The 20,340-nt window shown below is 47.3% G+C and overlaps 1 protein-coding gene across 1 annotated transcript in view; it reads right to left on the bottom strand.

Moving 5' to 3' along the window:
- Window positions 1-10,482: 10,482 nt before the first annotated feature.
- LOC125913693 (CUB and sushi domain-containing protein 2-like) overlaps window positions 10,483-20,340 on the bottom strand; it is a 58,434-nt gene continuing 48,576 nt past the window's right edge. Inside the window, exon 8 of the mRNA XM_049618885.1 lies at window positions 10,483-11,140. Coding sequence (XP_049474842.1) covers window positions 10,950-11,140 — 191 coding nt within the window. The 3' untranslated portion in view covers window positions 10,483-10,949. The remainder of the gene's footprint in view (window positions 11,141-20,340) is intronic.

Below are 20,340 nucleotides of genomic sequence, written 5' to 3'. Positions count from 1 at the left end.
AGCTTTTAGACCCTATTAAAAGCCAAGCTCTGAACTAGGGTCCTATGTACTCCTTAGCTGCTGGCTGAGGACTCCTGTCACAGGTTCCCAGGATAGGTCTAGAACCTTATGGAACAAAGCATGAAGAAAATCTCTGCTCTGCACTCCTGGGAAGAAGCTGAGTCTATATTCTTGGGGCTCAGCTTTTATCTTGAAAACAGATCATACATTATTTGGAAAATATACATAGCCAAGCTAAGCCACCACCCCCAAATTGGAACAAATGTAAATCCTGAAAAATTTCAGTTTGCCTGTTATTTTTCACTTACTAGTTGTATACCTTTTTGGGAGGTGGCATTGGGGGACTACTGTACTTCACTGACATTGTTTCCACATGTATAAAAATTGGACTAGTAACTTTTACATCACACCTGTGTTGTGAAGTAGAAGTTACGCTTCTGAAGGCACTGAGTGCGGCACCATGCCTGGGCACGTGGGAGGTATAAAATCAATTTTTGTTGAATTTGAAATACGAGGCACTTCCTACTTCTGCTGCTGATGGGTATGTCTCCACACATGCTCCTGTTCAGCACATCTCCAAGTCTCAACCAGCCTACTGAGGATGCCTCCCCACCCCTCCCCTTGCATAGCCCATTGCTCAACAAAGCAAGACTCCAGACCAAGGTTTGCTCTCTGGTCCTTAGTCTCTCTTCTTCTCAGTGAGGGAGTGAGCTTCAAGCCCTGGCTCTTGAGCCAGCATCTGTGAAAATAGCCCCTCCTCAGGGAAACTCTGTGTTTCCTCCATAGTTCTCTTAGTCAAACATGGGAGAGCACAGTGGAGAAGGCATGGTCTGCAACGAGGCCACAGGAACACACTTAGCATAGACGTAGCTTGGGAAATTTTACAGAGAAAAGAACCTGCTAGCTATGCTCCCACAGGTGAAAGCTGAAGTGAGGGTGGCATATAGACCCCATCCCACTGTAAGCAGGGGCCACGGTCCAGGATTAGACCCCTAAAGCTTGATCAGTTTTCCCAGCCTCGTTTTACCCAGGTAGCTATAGGTATGGTCCCAAGATACCTTGGAGTAGGACTCTTAGCTGTAGGAATCTACCACTCAGACTGGGCCCTATACTAAACTGTGTTTGCAGTCTGGTTCTGGACAGATTCTTGAGTTGGACTGGGCTGAAATGTCGCCTGTGCTATGATCCTCCAAGGAATCTTCTGAGAATCTTTCAATTGGGATATGTTTTTCTTCCTATACATTCTGGGGGCACTTTGTGGCCATGTCTATTATTGTAATGATTCAAACGCTGCTTTATAATACAAGTATGTACTTATCACATTCGCTAGACTGTGAGCTCTTTGAGAGCAAGAGCCATGCTAGAACCATGCCTGTTACTCTCCCAGCGTGAGCACAATGCCCAGTGTGCAGCAGGCACGCCCATTCACGTTTTGCTGCCTTCCAACGAAACGAGAGGCAGGCAGTGGCAGCATCAAGTTGGAATGTCAGAGTACTGGACTCTGCATCCCATTCGTCACTGGGTATCAACATGGAGACCAACATTTCTTGGATCCCAGGAGGTTACCACCGTCACAATGACCGAGTTATGGCAGACTCGGCCTGGTGAGACTCACAGCAATGACATATGACCACATATATCATAGCTCCAGGCCTTAAGGGGCTGCCATCTAGACAGGGGACCAAACCCCTCAGCAAGAATGCAAAACTCCCTTGTAAACAACTGGCACACAGTGCATGTTCCATGTTAGTGGCTCACAAATTGACCCAGCAGCTGATCTCCTAGGAAGGTTTTAGAACTACAATGCCTGGGCCCCATCCCAGTCCTACTGAATCAGAATTTTTGGGAATGAAGATTCTGTATTTTAAAAAGCCTATGAGTGATTCTAATGATTGGCTACATTTGGGCCCATTTTAGACTGTGCAGGGCCACCAAAGACACCTCCTTCATCCATAAAATATCTGCCTGTTTAAAAATAAAGTGATAGTAAGTAATGTTTGTGACCCACGCTGGCCTGTTAGGGAGTGTTGACTTTACTTCCTTGAACATGCTGGCGGCTCCTTTGCAAGCCATCCCTTCATCCAGTCTTTGCCTGATCACACCCTGCTCAGTCAGGTCTGCTGATGACCTTCATTCCATGGGCTCAGTTCTTACAGCCAGGTCCTGAGCCCAGGCCCAGACCTGCCTCACGGTCAAGGGAAGTCTTATGCCCTCAAGCCAGTGGGGTGAAGTCTGAGTGGGCCTGTGAGGAATCCAACCCAGCCATATGCCCAGTAGTTTGAGGACCCTCCTCTCTGTCACATCCACTCCATGTGTGCCCCAGCCTCGGGACTGGGATTCTGCTCTGGTTCTTGGTTTCCTCTCCAGGCCTTTTCTAATCCTGCAGCTTCTGGTTGGGGCAGGGATGCCCTGCAGGGGTAGAGCTTCTTCTCCTGGGTGAAGACTTGATTCAACCTAGAAGCTGCCTTCCTCCACTAGTATCTGCCTATTTAGAAGTAAAGGTAAAAAGCAATGTATGACCCACACTGGCCTGTAGGGCAAGTGTTGACTTTACTTTCTAGAACATTCTGATAGGAAATGCCGGCAGCCACTTTTATGAGCCATCCCTTCATCCAGGGTCAGTTTTCCCAGCCCTGGCTTCCTTCCACCCTGGCTTACCCTCCCCATGCTGCCCCTGTGGTGCTGAAATGCTTCACAGCCATGACTGTAGTGTCCCTTCCCCAGTGCAGATCCTCTCTGCCTCCCACCCCACCAGGACATTGTCCAAGGAAATGACTCTTCTGGGTTACTGGAGGCCCTCTACAGAGCAGGTGCCCTACCTCCCACCCCAACTCTGCAGAGCACTAACACAGTGAGACCACAAGTCTTCAGTGTCCAGGTTCTTGAGGACTGGGTAACAGAAGAAGGTGGCCCCAGAAGCTTACATGCTGGTTTTGAATTTCTAGGAATTGGCCTGAAATACAAATTTGGACCAAAGCAATCCCCAGGTTCCCTGCTCCTCTCCTGGGGCCACCTGTGGGTTATTGAGGCCTTTAAGGCAGCCTAGAGAACTGAGCAGAACATTACATCAGCAGAGGATGTTCACACAGCTCTTGTTACAGCCCCATGCCCCTGATCACAAGCAGTGCCCAGGAATATTATCCCCCGCATGGAGGCTGATGCTTTCAAACCTCAGCTGATCCCGATTCCGGCTCCAAACATTTGAGAAAGGCAATTTCCGAAGACCCTAGCTACTGCAATCATATTTTCTGGGCCAAAGGAAAGGATATTTGAAATTGTTCTTGTCCTGGAAAAATCTGGGAGTATATATTTACAGGAAAAGCCAGGATTCAGTCACAGAGAGGAGGGGGAAAAGGGACAGGCTTCACCTGTGCACAGGGCATTGAGGTCGGAGTGGGAGGAGAGTGAATAAAGTACCTGCCTATTTAAAAATAAAGGTAGCAAGTGATGTATGTGACCTATATGAAGAAAACCCACAAAGCTGTTATATTTAGAGAAATGTAAGTAGATGAACAAAAAGAGTGACATGCCAGGTTTCCGGATGGGGAGGCTGTGTATTATAAAAATGTCTATTTTCCTCCAGTTAATTTATGGTTTAATAGGAGTGCACATACAAAATCCCAATAGGATTTTTTTTTACTCTGACAAAATGATTCTAAAATTAATCTTGAACAACAAACAGATGAGAATAACAATGAATACTTCTGAAAGAAAAAATAATTAACGGAGAAAGGAGGAGTTTTCGGCACTGCCAGATATTAGAACATATTATAAAACAACAATTAAAATTATTCAATGCCGGGGCTGAGATAGAAATAGAGCAGCAGGACAAAGCGTGTCTCAAGAAACAGACTTAACTACATGTGAGGATTCAGTGTGCGATAAAACAATTCATTTCCCTCAAATCAAAAGGGAAACGAATTGCTTAATGCATCGTGTTGGAAAACTGCTTAATAGTTTGGACCATACGTTATACATTCCTCTAAATAAACTCCAGATGGATTAACAAATTATATTTTTAAAAAAATCAAATTACTGACAAATAACCAAAAATAGGACAGACCGCTTCTCAGATCCGTGGCAGAATGATAACTCTGTCAGCTTTGAAAAGAGATCACAAATATTGAGGGTTTGTCTATATAAAACAAATGCACAATGCAAAATAGGAAAAAAAATAAAGAAAATGAAATGAAATAAAATAAAGGAGTGGGGGAAACAAGAGATTGGGAAAACACATGTATCAAATACCGCAAAGAGTTTCTACCCACAGTATAGGAAGAGTACCTTCAAATTGGAAAGGAAAACACCAACACAACACCGTTGTGGCCACATGTCAGTGCAGATAGTTGCTACACAGGGACTACAAACACCAAGTGCTCCTGTCCCCTCGAGACAGGAATGGACCCAGGCTGGCTGGAGGGAAGCCAGGCTGGCATCTCTGTCGAGGTTCCTGTGACAGAAATCCTGATGCCACTTTCATACCCCTTGGCCCAGCAGGGACATGCCTCTGGCCCATGGGTACCCAGCGGTCTCTCTCCAGATGCTACTCCCATGGACCCACACTTCCTTCTTCCACTCACATCCATTTGGCAGCGGCCAACCCCTTTAGGAAGCACCCAAAGCAAGGACCCAGATGGGGGGTGCATGCATGCAGGCACATGTGTGCATCAATGAATCCATTGAACACCCCCTGCTGCATAGGCCCGACCCCCATGGCTTCTCTCAGAACCCAGTGCTGCCCCCTGGATGTTCCTGTTCCAACAGGAGCACCACTCTGCCCTCCCATCCTTTAGGCCCCACTGTTCTAACAGCGATGACTTCTCTACGCTCCATGAGAAGGCGGGCTGTTGCTCCCCCGTTCAGCACCCGCTACAATATCTGCCGCATCACAGGCACTCAGCCAATAGGTGTTAAATAAAAGAATGAATCTTTGTGGGGCAGATCCTAAATGTGTCTGTATCACCAGTGCTTTCTAAATGAAAAACTAAATTTTGAACCACAAGAGCCCACTTTAATTTACATAATTATGTCTATCTCTACATCAGAGCGAGCTCTGTGATTCATCAGAGCGAGCTGTGTCCGATTCATCTCTGGATTTGTAGCACTTATCATGACATTTGGCACTTTAGAGAAGTTGACCAGGGATATATTCAACTTATACTTATTAAATTAACAATTTTTTAAAAGGTCACACAAATAACTTGAGGTCTGGTGATGTAGATAAAGGTTGCAAGCAATACGTCATACGACCTACATGAAGAAGACCACTAAGTTGTTGTATCTAGAAAAGTGAAAGCACATGAACATGAAAGACAGAGATGTCATGTTTCTGGGTGGGAAGGCAGCATATTATATGAATCTTATTCTTCATCACATAACTTTTGTTACTGGCATTAGGAACTGGCACAACAATTTGGGGGAGCAATGTAAGAGTGTACGTCAAGAGTCATAAAAGTGTTCATGCTTTGGCCTGATAACCTCACTCCTGGAAATCTAACCTAAGGAAACAGTTCAAGAGAAAAAAGAAGAAAGCCATGTGCATGAAGATGTTCATCACAGCGTTATGTAAAATAAATGACGTAACTGTTTGACTAAGTCATGGCTCCCTTCACTAAACAGAATATTCCACAGATGCTCTAAGAACGAAAAGTATGAAAGACACGTAGCAACGTGATAAGACCCACAACACGATGTGAACTTTAAAGCACAGAATGTGAGATATGTTCACTTCGACGAAAACCACACAAAATATGTGTGTGCAGCAGCAAGGATAGAACAAAAATGGCCAAGTCTGAAATTAGTTTTGGTTTAAGGAAGTAACATTAAGAGTGTTTTACTTGTTTAAATCTTTAAATTTATTTAAGCTTTTTAAATACTAGAATATACCACGAGCCTGTGCTGAGTATTGATCCTTGAGCTCCAGATACTTCCTGGACGAGTTCCGGCACAGTATACAGGGCACGGCACTAAGAGATTATCCCTTCAACCCCATCCCCAGATGAGCAAGATCATTCCCAGAGGCCCCCCAGGTTCCAATTTGACCAGGAACAGCCATATCCTCTTATGCAGCTTACTCTGTATACAGTCGGTGCTCAATAAATCAAAGATGGATGGATAAATGGATGGGTAGAAGGAATGAGAAAAAGTGAAGATTAGGGAAAGGCTTGGGCGCCAGTATATTGCATATTGGTATACAACATTCATACAGTTCCAACAAGGGTCGTGGGTCCAGCCTTCACGAATTTTTTTTTTTAATGCTTGTCAATCTCTGAAACTGCATGGGAGGAATTGAGCCAACAGTTTGCCTGTGTGCTCTGGGCCTAGTATTTTTGTCCTAAGGCTTCTTTGTCCTTCCTGCTGCAGGTGAGCCCTTGGATTCTGCAAATCCAGAGCAGTGGAGAGAGGATGGGGTTTGGAGTAGGAACCCTGCTCTGTCAATTAACACTTCAAATTCCAGCCCAATGCTCAGTGGTTCTATGACTTCTGAGCTAGTCACCTCATCTCCTTGAACTTTGTTTTCATCGGTAAAATGAGAGAGTAAATATTCCAAAGCTGTAGGGAAGATTTTCTATCTTCCCAATGACATAAAACATTTGATATTGCCATCCTCCTTTACCCCCAGGTTTCTCACCATGATAATCCTATAGACTTTAATCATAGCCTCACTTAAAATGCTAAAACACAGATTTCCTCATATTTAGAATTCAATAAGTCCAGGGTATCTTAGACTTGGGGTTCTCAATCTTGGGTGGTTTTTGCCTCAGGGGATATTTGGCCATGTCCAAGAGGGAGACATTTTGGTTGTCACAACTGGCAGCGGGAGGGCCGTGTGTGCCACTGTCTTCTCGTGGGTACAGGACATGGATGTTGCTAAAACAATGCACAAGACTGCCCCTCCACCGCCAAAAGAATGATCTGGTCCAAAATGTCAATAGTGCTGAGGTTGCGAATTCAGATGACCCTATGACCCCATCCACTCCTTTGTCCAGATGTGTGTGTATGTGTGTGTGTCCAGCGTGGGGGAGGGTGGGGGGCTTAGTGGGACAAACTCAGGGGAATAGGGACAGGAGGGTCGTACTAAGAGACCATTTTCTGAAGCGTACCTGTGTGGAACACCCTCCTTTACCTGTCAACTCTTCAAGGCCCAGCTTAAGCCCTGGTTCCTCTGTGACATTTTCTTTGGGTGCCCAAGGACCCATTTTTCCTCCCCTTGGTCTCTCAGGGTTTGGCTGCTGATTCAAAACTTACACCGTATCCATCCCAGTAGGCCCTGCCTTCCCATTTCACACATACGCCACATACATTAGGAACTGAGCAATTAGGATTCACACCTTCCTTCAGTGGTTTACAAAATGGCGTAAGAAAGCCTGCATTTGTGCAGTCTTGGCATATCTCTGGTGAAGCCTGTTTTGAAACTTCTTCTGCAAGTGGCTGCTAATGGACTGATAATTGGTTTCCTGGCTTCCTTATGAAGTGTGAAGCATTCTGCTAGCCTGTCAACAAAGCATCAAATATCGTGCACCACCATCAGAGTTATTTGTCTCTTCCTTCCCATTGTATCTCTTGTGGTGGAAGAATAACCGGATGCAGTTGTGTGGAGAAGGTTCCCTATTCTTTTGCAAGGAACGGGGTGAGATGGGCAGGGCTCTGGGAGAGTGAAGACACTGTGCAGCCTGGCCAGAGTGTTCTCACCAGGACACCAGCTTGAGCACATTTTCTAGGCAGGGGCCAAACAGCTCCGAATCCACTATGTGGTGCTGAGACAGGATGGGCGCTCAGTAAATATTTTCAGGTGGGTGGAAAGTGGTACTACCTCCAACTGATTCTGAGCGGCAATCCCTGGAGGTGGGAATTAACCAAGGAGGAAGAGAGTAACAGGAGAGAAGCTGGTTTCATCTTTTCTTTCAAAATGCTTTTCATTGTGAGAAACATCATCTTCTTTAAAACCTAGATGAAAAAGACCATCTACTGAGCACCTACTACCGCGAGGGCAGCTCAAACGCCAATGGAATGATTCTGAAGTCTCTGCTTGCTACAGAAAATGTTTCGAAACATGAAGGAAAGAGTGTATATGGTCTCAGCAGGGCAATTCCCTAGTAAAGAGCTGTTTTGAAGAAAATGTTTCAAGAGAAGAACAAGGCACCACTTTGCATTTCTTTGGACAATTGTTCACAGAAAGCTGAACCATCAAACTCTTTCTCCAATCTCCTTCTAAATGCTAAGAAGGAAAGGAGGGTTTGTCTGCTAAATATTGTACTAATATTTATTGTGACAACGCATGGTGAAATTTAGGGTGTTTACGCTGACTTTTGCTAGAGGTGCTTTCGTACGTACATTTCATCACTACATTATACGATTCAAAGACTGTATGATTTGATATTTTTAGAGATGCTTCTAGATCACACACTATGACACGTTTGATCTAAGGTCAGGAGTGGAGCCCCAGTTTAACATGTCCCTCAATCAAAGTACATGACCCGCTCTGTCAGTGACCCACTTTTCGGAAGTGGTTTCCAAGCACTCATTGTGGGCAGTGAGGACTGTTTGTGCCATAGTCATCTTGTTCCAGAGATACGATCAGAGAGAGGTATGGAATTTGGGGAGCCAGAACAGAATGCTACCACACTGGGTGGATTAGTAAACCAAAACCAGAGAGAAGATGCCCTGGCCATAGTCATGATGCTGAGCCAGGACTGAGAAACAAGTCTCCAGAGTTTGAATCCAAAGCCATCTCTGTGCACTGGGGCTTCTTAGTGCCGTCTCTCACTACCAGTTAGACTGTGAGCAACCTGAGGGCAAAGCCCGACACCTGTGGAAGTGTCAGTTTAGGGGCTAGGGACTCAGTGGAGAGCTGACAGACGGCGCTCCTTTGACTTCATGGAATAGGAACGCGACCTTGCTGCGTGGTGCAAAAAGGCATGGGGGCCAGCTGGCTCTCTCCGGCCTCCTTCATGAAGCCAGCATCCCTGAGACTCAAGCTGTGTTCTGTTACACCCATATGACCAGAAAAACCTGAGCAATGGGAGTGCCTTGGGGATGCCAACCCCCTACATCCCAGAACCATCCAGAGGAAGAAATACCGTGCTTGCCCCCCAGAGTGTCTCCTTCACAGTTCTCATCAATAAGTCTCAGGCTCCTCTTCTTACTTGAAACCACAGAATGTACCGCTCCACATGTGCCAGGTTGGCTCTGCCCTTGTTCCTTCTCAGCTGTTTGTAAGCAATGCCCAGCTCACTGGAGGCTGCCTGCCTCATTCCTGGAAATGAAGGGCCTGCTGACAAGCACTTCATGACCCTTTGCTCTTACTGAAGGTTCTAGAAAGATTTCCTAAAACTCCTCCTAAGGGCCGAAGAGTCCAGTAAATTCTTGGAGGACTTGAGTGACAGCCTTCAGGTAGTGGTCTGCTACCCACATCTCTCAGCTTGCGAGGCAGGAAATTTTATCCTGTCCTAAGACGACAGCTGGCTCTGCTACCCACTTCATTCTACTGGCTCTCTGCTCCAGAGGCCTGACCCTCTTCCACTTGTCCTTGCCTTGTTTCATCTAATGGATTTCAGAGATAAAGCCCCCACAAAGCCTGGGGCTCCCACAGTCTGTACCTTTGCCATCTGAGGCCCTGCCTCCAACCTGCTGGGTAGAGCCCTGCCCCATCCACCCACTCTGGCCTCATTCCCGCTGGTCCTGGGCTGTTCTGTCCCAGGCTCCCCTGCCTCTCCTGGCCCCAGTCCCTCTGGCTCCCAGTATGCTATAAGCCAACACCGTTGGGCACTATATTCTAACCACATCCAGCCACAGAGATGGGCAGATTTCATGCAATTTTATTTTTTTGCAACAAGGGTGTATCCAAGGGCGATTTGATGTATATCTAAGAGCAATTTGTTCTTTAAACCTCTTCAAGAATTTCCACACAAACTCACAAGTCATCACAAATGCTCTGTCAAAACAAAGTGATTTTTCTGTTTGAAAAGGTATGACCCAAACTCACCGACTCATATACCAAAGTCCTAACTGACGTTCCCTCATAACCCCCAGGTTATTCTCTCCCCCAGCCCTGGGCGGGGTGGGGAGCGGTGCAGTCTAGAATGTGTAGCACCTGGAGACCCAGAGCAGCCCACTGCAGTGGGAGAAATGATCAGAGGGTCAGGCTTCCGCCCTCCCCTGCAAGAAGCAGATGGAAAGAGACGGAGGAGGTGGGGCGAAGCTTGGGAGAAGAAGACATGGTAGCCCAGAGGAGAGTGAGCCTTTGATTTCTCAACAGAGACCAAGCGGGCTCTGCTCTTTGCTGTATACATCCCCTCACACTTGCCAATCCCACCAGGCCCAGGACCTAAAGTACAATTTGTGCCAGAAGGTAAGGTCATACCTTCCCAGAGGAAGAAAAAAGGGCCTCCTTGTTATCTCCATTGGATGGGCACTCCAAAGGATCAACAATCCAAAGACAGCTTGATTACCCATCCCTCCCTAAATCCAATCCAAGAGGAAGCAATCTGAGGAAAGCTTCTCATATCCTGGCAAGGCTGTGGTTTCCCACAGTACGCAGAGGCTGGTACAGAGTTGACAGTCTTACAAACTTGCCCGTCCCTTCCACCCTGGTTTGATTGTATGGTGTCACTGGCGGCAACAAGAGCGAGGAGCAAATGTCTGGCTCAGAGCCTGGTGGGCCAAGCCCCAGTGGCCTCTACCTTGCTCTCAAGGATCACCACGGAAGGGAAGACGTTGAAGGGAAGATGTTGAAGAAGGCCCCCAAATGTCAAGATCGATCATTCTCGGTGCCACAGTCTACGTTACTGCCAGAAAGGAGGACCCAACCAGCAACGCTGGGAGGAAAAGAAACCAACCAGAAGCTGTTGTTATGACCCGCAAGGTTCCCAAGGATGGGGCCCTGGAATTAGCTGGGAAACGGGGCCCCCTGCCTCTTGATGAAGACCCCAAAGCGGCCTCCTCCCCGCTCACTTACACACGCAGCCTGGCTTCTTAGCCGACCACTGGTTATTCTTTTGGCACGTGATTGCCTTCTGCCCCACCAGCTCAAAGGCAGGCTGGCACTCAAACTTGAGTGTGTCACCGTGGCGGAACCGGGAGCCTTCCCTTCGGCCGTAGGCAGGGATGCCAGGATCGCCACAGCTGCCCTGCTCGATCTCTGAAAGACAGGAAGAAGAGAAAACAGACACAAAAGGTGACTTCCGACCTCTCTTGGAGCCAGCGGCCCACGTTACATGCTCTGCTGTACCTCTGCCAGGAGTCAGTGCTCAGAGTGGCACAGGCAGGACCTTTCAGAGAAATCTTGCCTTGCCCTGTTTAAAACTGCATCCTGGGCCTGTTGGCTATCCGGATGTCTTCTTTAGAGAAGTGTCTATTCATGTTTTCTGCCCATTTCTTCACTGGGTTATTTGTTTTTCGGGTGTGGAGTTTGGTGAGCTCTTTCTAGATTTTGGATACTAGCCCTTTGTCCAATATGTCATTTGCAAATATCTTTTCCCATTCCGTTGGTTGCCTTTTAGTTTTGTTGGTTGTTTCCTTTGCTGTGCAGAAGCTTTTTATCTTCATAAGGTCCCAGTAGTTCATTTTTGCTTTTAATTCCCTTGCCTTTGGGGATGTGTCAAGTAAGAAATTGCTACGGCTGAGGTCAGAGAGGTCTTTTCCTGCTTTCCCCTCTAGGGTTTTGATGGTTTCCTGTCTCAACGTCGCTCCTCATCAGGGAAATACAAATCAAAACCACACTCAGATATCACCTCACGCCAGTCAGAGTGGCCAAAATGAACAAATCAGGAGACTATAGATGCTGGAGAGGATGTGGAGAAACGGGAACCCTCTTGCACTGTTGGTGGGAATGCATATTGGTGCAGTCACTCTGGAAAACAGTGTGGAGGTTCCTCAGAAAATTAAAAATAGACCTACCCTATGACCCAGCAATAGCACTGCTAGGAATTTACCCAAGGGATACAGGAGTACTGATGCATAGGGGCATTTGTACCCCAATGTTTATAGCAGCACTCTCAACAATAGCCAAATTATGGAAAGAGCCTAAATGTCCATCAACTGATGAATGGATAAAAAAATTGTGGTTTATATACATAATGGAGTACTATGTGGCAATGAGAAAGAATGAAATATGGCCCTTTGTAGCAACACGGATGGAACTGGAGAGTGTGATGCTAAGTGAAATAAGCCATACAGAGAAAGACAGATACCATATGGTTTCACTCTTATGTGGATCCTGAGAAACTTAACAGAAACCCATGGGGGAGGGGAAGGAAAAAAAAAAGGAGGTTAGAGTGGGAGAGAGCCAAAGCATAAGAGACTCTTAAAAACTGAGAACAAACTGAGGGTTGATGGTGGGGGGGGGGGGGGGGGGAGGGGAGGGGAGGGGATGGGTATTGAGGAGGGCACCTTTTGGGATGAGCACTGGGTGTTGTATGGAAACCAATTTCACAATAAATTTCATATATTGAAAAAAAATAATAAAATGCCAGGAAAATTTTAGAACAAAAAAGAAAAAAACTGCATCCTGGGAGCACCCAGGGGGCTCAGTCAGGTAAGTGTCTGACTCTTGATTTCACAGTTTGTGGGTTCAAGTTCCACACTGGGCTCCATGCTGACACCGTGGAGCCTGCTTAGGATTCTTTCTCTTCCCCTCTCTTCACCCCTCCCCCACTAAAACTCCCACTCTCTGAAAATAAATAAACAAACTTAAAAAAATAAAATAAAATAAAACCGCATCTTGGGATGAATGTGCCTTCCAGCCGACAAATGCCAGAGACTCTGTGTCCACACAGAGAACACTAGGTACTTGGATATTTTCATTTGGTGAAGGTGGGTCTACATTCTTTATGAGATACCTGTCTCCGGAGCTAACAGATCTCAGTCTGGAGCTTACTGAACTTGACTCCGCGCTCAGATGACTAGATAGACCTTCAGCTCAGTCCATTCCTGAGCAGCAAAGACAAGCATGAAATGAGAAGGCTTTACTGGCTGCCATTCCCCAAACCAGAGATTAAGTGAGAATCAATATTCGCTGCCTTCTGACATGGAAGCACTTTCCCGAATTTTATTTTTAATTCAATTGGAGATGGTGCAGGTAAAATGGAACAAATGACTAAGAATGCCTTTAAAGTTCATTGGATTCCACGGTGGTGAGTCACACACCAAGTGGGTTCCCTGAGACAGCTTGGGGGGGGGGCGGGAGGAGGTGCGGGCACGGTGGGGCATGATGGGCTGGCCGCCTTACAGGACAGTTAGACCCTGGAGACTTCAGGAAAGGACTGTGTCCTGGCCAAGTCCCTGGAGCTTCCTCTGGAGCCCTGTGCTTGGTGCTGTGAAAGATGGAGTGGAAAGGAGGGGTGAAGGGGATGGAGGGGAGGAAGGAGAAGAGGAGGAGGAGCTGTTCCCAGGGAGGAAGGCATCTTGCAGGAAAGACAGGGAGTTATGGACGAAGGGACAGATAGCGAGGTGAGGGCGGTAGGGGCCTGTGATTTGGAAGAGAGGCCACTGGAGTAACCAGGGAAGTTTGTTGGACACCTTCCCAGGATCGTCAGGCCAAAGGAACCCTGCCTTTGCCGTAGACACCATTATGAGCCATGGAGCCACAGTCCCTGAAGTTGCTGTGCGTGACCCTATCAGGGATGACTCTCCAAAAATTTTCTTAGCACAACTGGTGGGTTTCTGTGGGCTGATCAGGCTAGCCCCATGCACTGCCTTATATGGACAGGCTCTTGACTGTCACATTCATATTACCCCGAAAACTAGGGCTTCCAGATCTCTGCTGAGAGTTGGCAGAACAAAGCATTCTTTGGCTAGAATCGTGTGTGTGTGTGTGTGTGTGTGTGTGTGTGTAGGCATCCGGAAGGAGCACCTAACTCAAATTTAGAGGGTGAGGCTGGAAACGCAGTGTGGGGAGTGAGACACTAAACTTTAGCACAAAATTTTAGGGGGCAACAAAAAAACCCTCAGCAATCAAGATAAATAACATCTTCATGTTATTTTTTAACATTTTTAGAAAATCAAAATTAATGCATATAAATCAAGCCCACAAAGAAAAAAAAATAATCATAACTTAAAAATCAGATCTGACCCAGCACTTGTGTGCCTCACTTCACTGGCCTCCCCCTAGTCCTGGCCATCTGAGTTTCTTATTATTTAAAATGTTGACATTTTTATCATAGATATTTTGCATTAATCTTGGTTTTAAAAAAATACTGCATTAAATTATTTAACTTAATTACTGAGTATTTTGGTGGCTTCTTTTCAATATATGCCCAAGGTGGATGACTGCTTATCTCAGCTCAGTCCCATCAGGGAAGGCTTCTTGGAGAAGGTGATGTCTAAGATGAGGCCTGAAGGCTGTGCAAGAGCCAGCAGGTGAAAGGAATAGGTGGGATTCATTGCAGCATTATTCACACTAGCCAAGACATGGAAACACCTAACTAACTACCCATGAATGAATGGGTAAACAAAATGTAGTAAATGTACACACACACACACACACACACACACACACCCCAATGGAATATTATTCAGCCATAAAAAAGAAAAAAGAAGAAAGTCCTGATATTTCCAACAACATGGATGAAACTTGAGGGCATTATGCTAAGTGAAATGAGTCAGAAAAAGACAAATACTGGGTGATCGCACTTATACGTGGAAACCCAAACTCATAAAACCAGAGAGTGGATTGCTGGTTGCCATGAGTGGGATAGGGTATAGTGGAGTAGGGAGGGGAAACTGATGAAGGGGGTCGAAGGGTACAAAGTTCCAGTTAGAAGGTGAAGAGGTTCCGGGATGTAATGTATAGCATAGTGACTACAGTCAACAATATGGTATCAGATATTTGGAAGTTGTTAAGAGAGTAGATCCTAAAAGTTCTCAACACACACACACACACACACACACACACACACACACTGTGAGGTGTTGTGATAGATGTGTTAACTAACCTGATTATGGTAATCATTTTGTTATACATACACATATCAAATCATCATGCTCTACACCTTAAACTTACACAATGTTATATGTCAATTATAATTCAATAAAGCTAGAAAAAAAAGAAAAGAATGAGTGGGAGAAAGGGGGAGGAAGGGCCGTTCAGATGGAGAAGAGGCCATGCAAAGTCACAGGGGTGACACTGTTTGTAGGATTGCAATGAAAGCAGAGATAATAACTCACTAATCGTTATTATAACTAAGTTGTTGTATGACTGATAATTCTAGTGCTGAATATGTGCTGGAAGCCACTCTGATCATTCTAATATTTCATCCTTATAGTAACCCTATGAGCTAGGTACTGTTATTCTCATTTTAAAGGTGAGGAAACTGAGGCCCAGAGAGATCATGTAATTATCCAAGGTCATCTGAGTTATCTCAGATCCAAACATATGGTTCTAGGGTTCTTACTGTTGTACCACATTGCCTTTCTACAAGTACAAGTATAGATATTTTCTACAAGCTGGTGGGAGATGAGGCTGGAAAAGGTGTGTGGGGCCAACCCATGAAAGACACTGTATAATCTGCTAACAAGACTAGGTTGCAGATAGGAGGCAGTGGGGAGTTAACAAAGGGTTTCATTTTACTTAGCATTTCATACTGTGCATTTTATTTTATTTTTCAAAATGTTTAATGTTTATTTATTTTGAGAGAGAGAGAGAGAGAGAGAGAGAGAGAGAGAGTGTGTGTGTGTGAAGGAGGGGCAGAGAAAGAAGGAGACACAGAATCTGAAGCAGGCTACAGGCTCTGAGCTGACAGCACAGAACCCAATGTGGGGCTTGAACTCATGGACTGCGAGATCATGACCTGAGCCGAAGTCAGACGCTTGGCCAACTGAGCCACCCAGGTGTCCCTCATATCGTGTATTTTAAAAGATCATCCTGTTATCTGCAGAATGGTCTGGGGGCAGCAATTCTGGAGGCAAGGGGATCATTCATTCATTCAGCAAACACACAAATGTCTACTTAGTGTAAGTCACTGTGCTGGGCACTGGGGGTGCAACAGAGAACAAGGCAGACACAAGCCCTGCCTCCATGAAGTTTCCATTCTGGTGGGAGGTTCACAATAATGTGGGGGATGTTTTGGTGACATCCTGGACTGAGCAAAGACAGAGCGGATGGGGAGAGGTAGACAGATTTGGGAGGTGGGACAGCAGGAAGCCACAGGCTATCCTGAGAGTGAGCACACCAGGGAGGCCAGGAGAGGCCAGGGTCTACAATGCCTGAGGGTTTGGCCTGGGCACCTGGGTGCACACTCACTGAGACAAGAATGCAGGGAGAAGAGCAGGTGTGTATGGTCATCAGTAAGGCATGCGGAGTTTTGGGGATGCCTGTGATACCTCCAAGTGGACACATCTAGCAGAAAGTAGCTACATGGGTCTGAAGTTGAGGAGAAAAGTCTAGTGTAGGGGTGCATAATTTGGGATTCAGCTCACATATGGTAAAAGAAGCCATGAGAAGGATGTGACCACCCACAGAGAGTGAGATGTCAGTCCTGGACAGAATAGTTAGGAATACTGGATGGCCCAGTGGAATGCTGGATTGAAATCTGGCAGAGCAGGGTCACAGAGGCTTGGAGAAGAATGGTTTTCGAGGAGCAGATCTCTAGCCTCGAAGGTTCAGGGAAGCTTAGGTGGGGCTGACAAGCAGGTTAGAAGAAGGAGGTCACTGCTGATACTGGCAGGAGTGGTTGCATACAGTGATGGGGCCATATGCAATGGGAGAAGAGAAAGATGATACAGGAGGAACAGATGACTTTTAAAGGAGCCATTTCTTGGAAGTGAAGGAATAGAGAGAGCTTAGGTGGTAACTTGTGAGGAACATGGCCTTGAAGTAGGCAGCTTAAACATATTTTTAAGATCAGAGAAATTTAACCACATTTAAATGCTAGGGAAGGAGACAGACAGGCAAACAGACAGACACACAGAGTAAATGGCTAACTGAAGATTTGGAGGACAGATGGGGATGACAGCCGGAGGCTCTGGGGCAGGTAGGGCAGGGTACCCAGAGCACACTGCAGGATAGCCTGAGCCAGCAGGAAGCTCCTTCCTGCACGACAGGAAGGAGGAGGTGATCACTAAGCTTTCAGGTATGGTGTGGGAGGATGAAGGAGGTCCTGCGATGGCACAGGCTCTACTTCCCAATGGAGGAAGGGTTCATGATCATTGCTGAAGGACAGGGCCTGCTTGTGGGGAAAGGGATTTAACATTGACGAGAATGTCTGAGGCACTCACGCTGGATAAGATCATGGCTGGATGGACTGCCACCTAGCGCCTAAGGAGGGTGGAGATGATGCATGTACGGGGCGCCCCCGAGCAGCTCAGTAGCTTGGTGCATGCAGAAGTGGAGAAAGGGGGCTCCAGGACTGATGGAGGGGTGGGGTTTGGAGAAAGGGAAGGCCACTGGGGCAAGGAGCTGAGGATCCCATTACAAGAATGGCAGAGGTGTTACCCTCGGGGCTCAGGCTAATGGGAGTGGGGGGGTGGGGGGGGGAAGCAGGAGGGGCTGGGGGATCGGGAGGCCAAGGGAGGATGATGATCAGGAGCAGAGTGGGTAGGGAGAGCTGAGGGGACAAAGGGCCTGGCGCAGGTTGGGTGCAGCTCAGATTTCAGAGGTGCTGGAGAGCAAGGTCCAGCTGCAGCCAGAGGGCAGCGCTATGAAGTGAGAAGGTCAAGTGGCTGGAAGGCAAGGTGACGGCAAGACTTGGGGTAGAGAGGAAGAGGCTGGTGGCACTGATGGGAGGGGACAAGAGCCAGATGTGGTGACAGCATGAGATCCAGGGAGATGGGGGACACATGGCCAGAATGGCACTGGAGGATGAACTGTAAACCTGCCTCTCAAATGTGAAGTTCGTGGGGACTGGCACAGGAGAGGGCTACCGGGTAATGGTAGCCTCAAGGGGAAGTCAGATTTAAGAGAGCACTTGGTGAAGAGGTCCAGAATAGGACAGGGATATGTGTAGGGCTGGGACTGGGTGTAGGGGAGAAGAGGAGAGCAGGGTGGCTGGAGAGTTTGACAGAGGGGCTGGTGGCTGGCTTGTGTTCCTCAGACGCTCCTTGTCTTTGTCTGGGCCTTCCCTCCAAGCCCAGGGCCAACCTCTGCTGGGGGCACAGGGACCCAGGCCCCTCGCCCTCCCAGAGAAGGCTCCCTGTGCTCCTCTGCCTGCCTGAAAGGCGCTTGACCTTGACCCTCCTGGTCTGACCCAGTCTGATGTCAGGGCCCAGAAAAGCAAATTGATAAACCAAATTTTGACTTGGAGAAAATCATGCATGCAATTTCTGTTATCTGGTTAATATAATTCCATTTTATAAGACTTGCTCCCTCTCTCTCTTTCTCTCCCTCCCTCCCTCCCTCCCTCTCTCCTTTTGCCTACAAAAAGCAAGCTGGCAAACATGAGGTGAGTGCTTCAGAATTCCACTGTGATGGGCTCGCCGCTCGAAGTATTTGCTCTCCATTTGCTTGGCGGCTTTATCCCCATCATCTGTGATCAACCTTACAGTCTTCTCCTGGGTTTTTCCATTTCTAATACCAAATTGGAATTCTCTTTCATGACAACGTCTGTCCAGGAGCGATTGCATCATGTCTCTCTAAATCCACCATCTGATTGCTCCGAGAAGGACAACGCCACTCGGAGGAGGAAGGGGGGTCCAAGCTTGGGCTGTGACTTGCTGCCTTTCCAAAGGGGTAGTACTTCATTTGTCCCTTCATCTAGTCACTGTGCCCTCAGCCTGGGATACCCCCTCCTCGCCTCCCCTTTTTACGTGGCCGACTCGTCACTCTGTGGATTAGCTTAAGAGGCCACCTCAGAGATGCTTTCCCTGACCATGCACCTTATGTGGTTCCCGTTTTCTTGCCTCTCCTGGCTCCCCATCTTTTCCTTCATGGCACTGCCTAGATTCATGTGATTAGCTACTGTTCTAGACACTTGGGGGTATAGCAGTGGGGAAAAAAGGACAAGAATCTCTGCCCCCAAGATGCTTACTGTCTGATGGGTGTGAAGGACAGAATGATTCACCCACTCTGCCCCCCTGCTCCCGCTGGCTGCCAGGTTGGCTCCTCTGTTTCCTGTCCAATGGAATGTCAGTCCTACAGAGGCAGGCATTGGTTATGCGTTATTGACTCAGTTCAGCGCTTGGAACACAGAGAACGCTGTTTAACATTCGAATCCAGCTAACAGGTGCTGCGTGGAAACTGTGCCAAATGCCATGCTCAGCACTACAGACAGACAGTGGCCTGACCCATGGTCCCCGCCCTTAGAGAGTCACAGTCAAATGGCTGCAGAAGTTAAGTACAAGGGAAATGATGAGGGCAAGGGAGGAGGTGTGCACCTGACCACACAACCTTTGGGAGAGCAGAGGAGGAAACTCAGAGGGAGTGGGAGAGGCAAAGAGGCTTCACGGAGGCTGCCAAGCTGGAAACCTGGGAATCAGCCTGGATTCTGCCTTCCCCTCCCCACCTGCAGCCTCACTAACTGCCTCATCCTGGCCCTCCTCCGAAACATCCCAGCACCCTCTGCTCTCCAGCCCCTCTCTCACTGTTCTAGTCTACCCTCTACCTGGATGGTGGCATCAGGCGAGAGTGGGTCCCCTGCCTCTTGCCTCTATTCTGTACTCAGCAAAGCAGGCTGAGATGGCTCCGAAAGAAAAATCCCATCATTACTATGCCCTGTTCATTGATTCTTTCATGGCTGCCTAAAATCCACAGATTAAGCCCCTAACAGCTTGATGTGGCAGGATCTTGCCTACCCCCTCCCACTCCAGACTCATCTTTGCCCATCACTGACCCTGAGATTTATCCATCCCCAAACTGAGCGGTCTGTGGGGAGACAAAACAGTGCAGTGGTGATGAGCAGAGATCTAAATCCCGGCCCTGACATAAGTAGGAGATCTTGCACATTTCCTATTCTCCCCGAGCCCTATTTTTGTCATCTGTAAAATGGAAATGGTAATAACGCCCACCTTTCAGGGTTGTTCTGAGGATTTAATGAACTTATGTGTATAAGACAATTGTCAAAATGCCTGGCACATGGCATGTAACCAGTAACCAGTAGGTGTTTCCCCATAGTCATTATCACCCGGTGCCTGGTGGAGCCCAGCCGGCTCTCACATGGCTCTCACATGGCACTGTGTCCTCTCTTCCTGAATGAACACCCCCTGCTCCTCTGTCAGATGAGGAATCGCCTTTAAGCGTCAGCTCAAGTGCTTCTTAATCTGGGATCTTCCCTCAAATCACCTAGGCAGACTTAGGGGATCTTTCTCTCTCACTCCCAGCCCTTTGGACCGTTTTCTGCCATGGCTCCATTGCTGTCATTTTTGGCATGCATTTCTCTATGTTAAATGAAAAATTTCTTGAGGACCAAG

Source organism: Panthera uncia (assembly GCF_023721935.1).
Source record: "Panthera uncia isolate 11264 chromosome C1 unlocalized genomic scaffold, Puncia_PCG_1.0 HiC_scaffold_4, whole genome shotgun sequence".
In the NCBI taxonomy this organism is placed as follows: Eukaryota; Metazoa; Chordata; class Mammalia; order Carnivora; family Felidae; genus Panthera; species Panthera uncia.
Note: the sequence above shows the minus strand (reverse complement) of the source record. Positions and strands in the feature narration are given on the sequence as shown.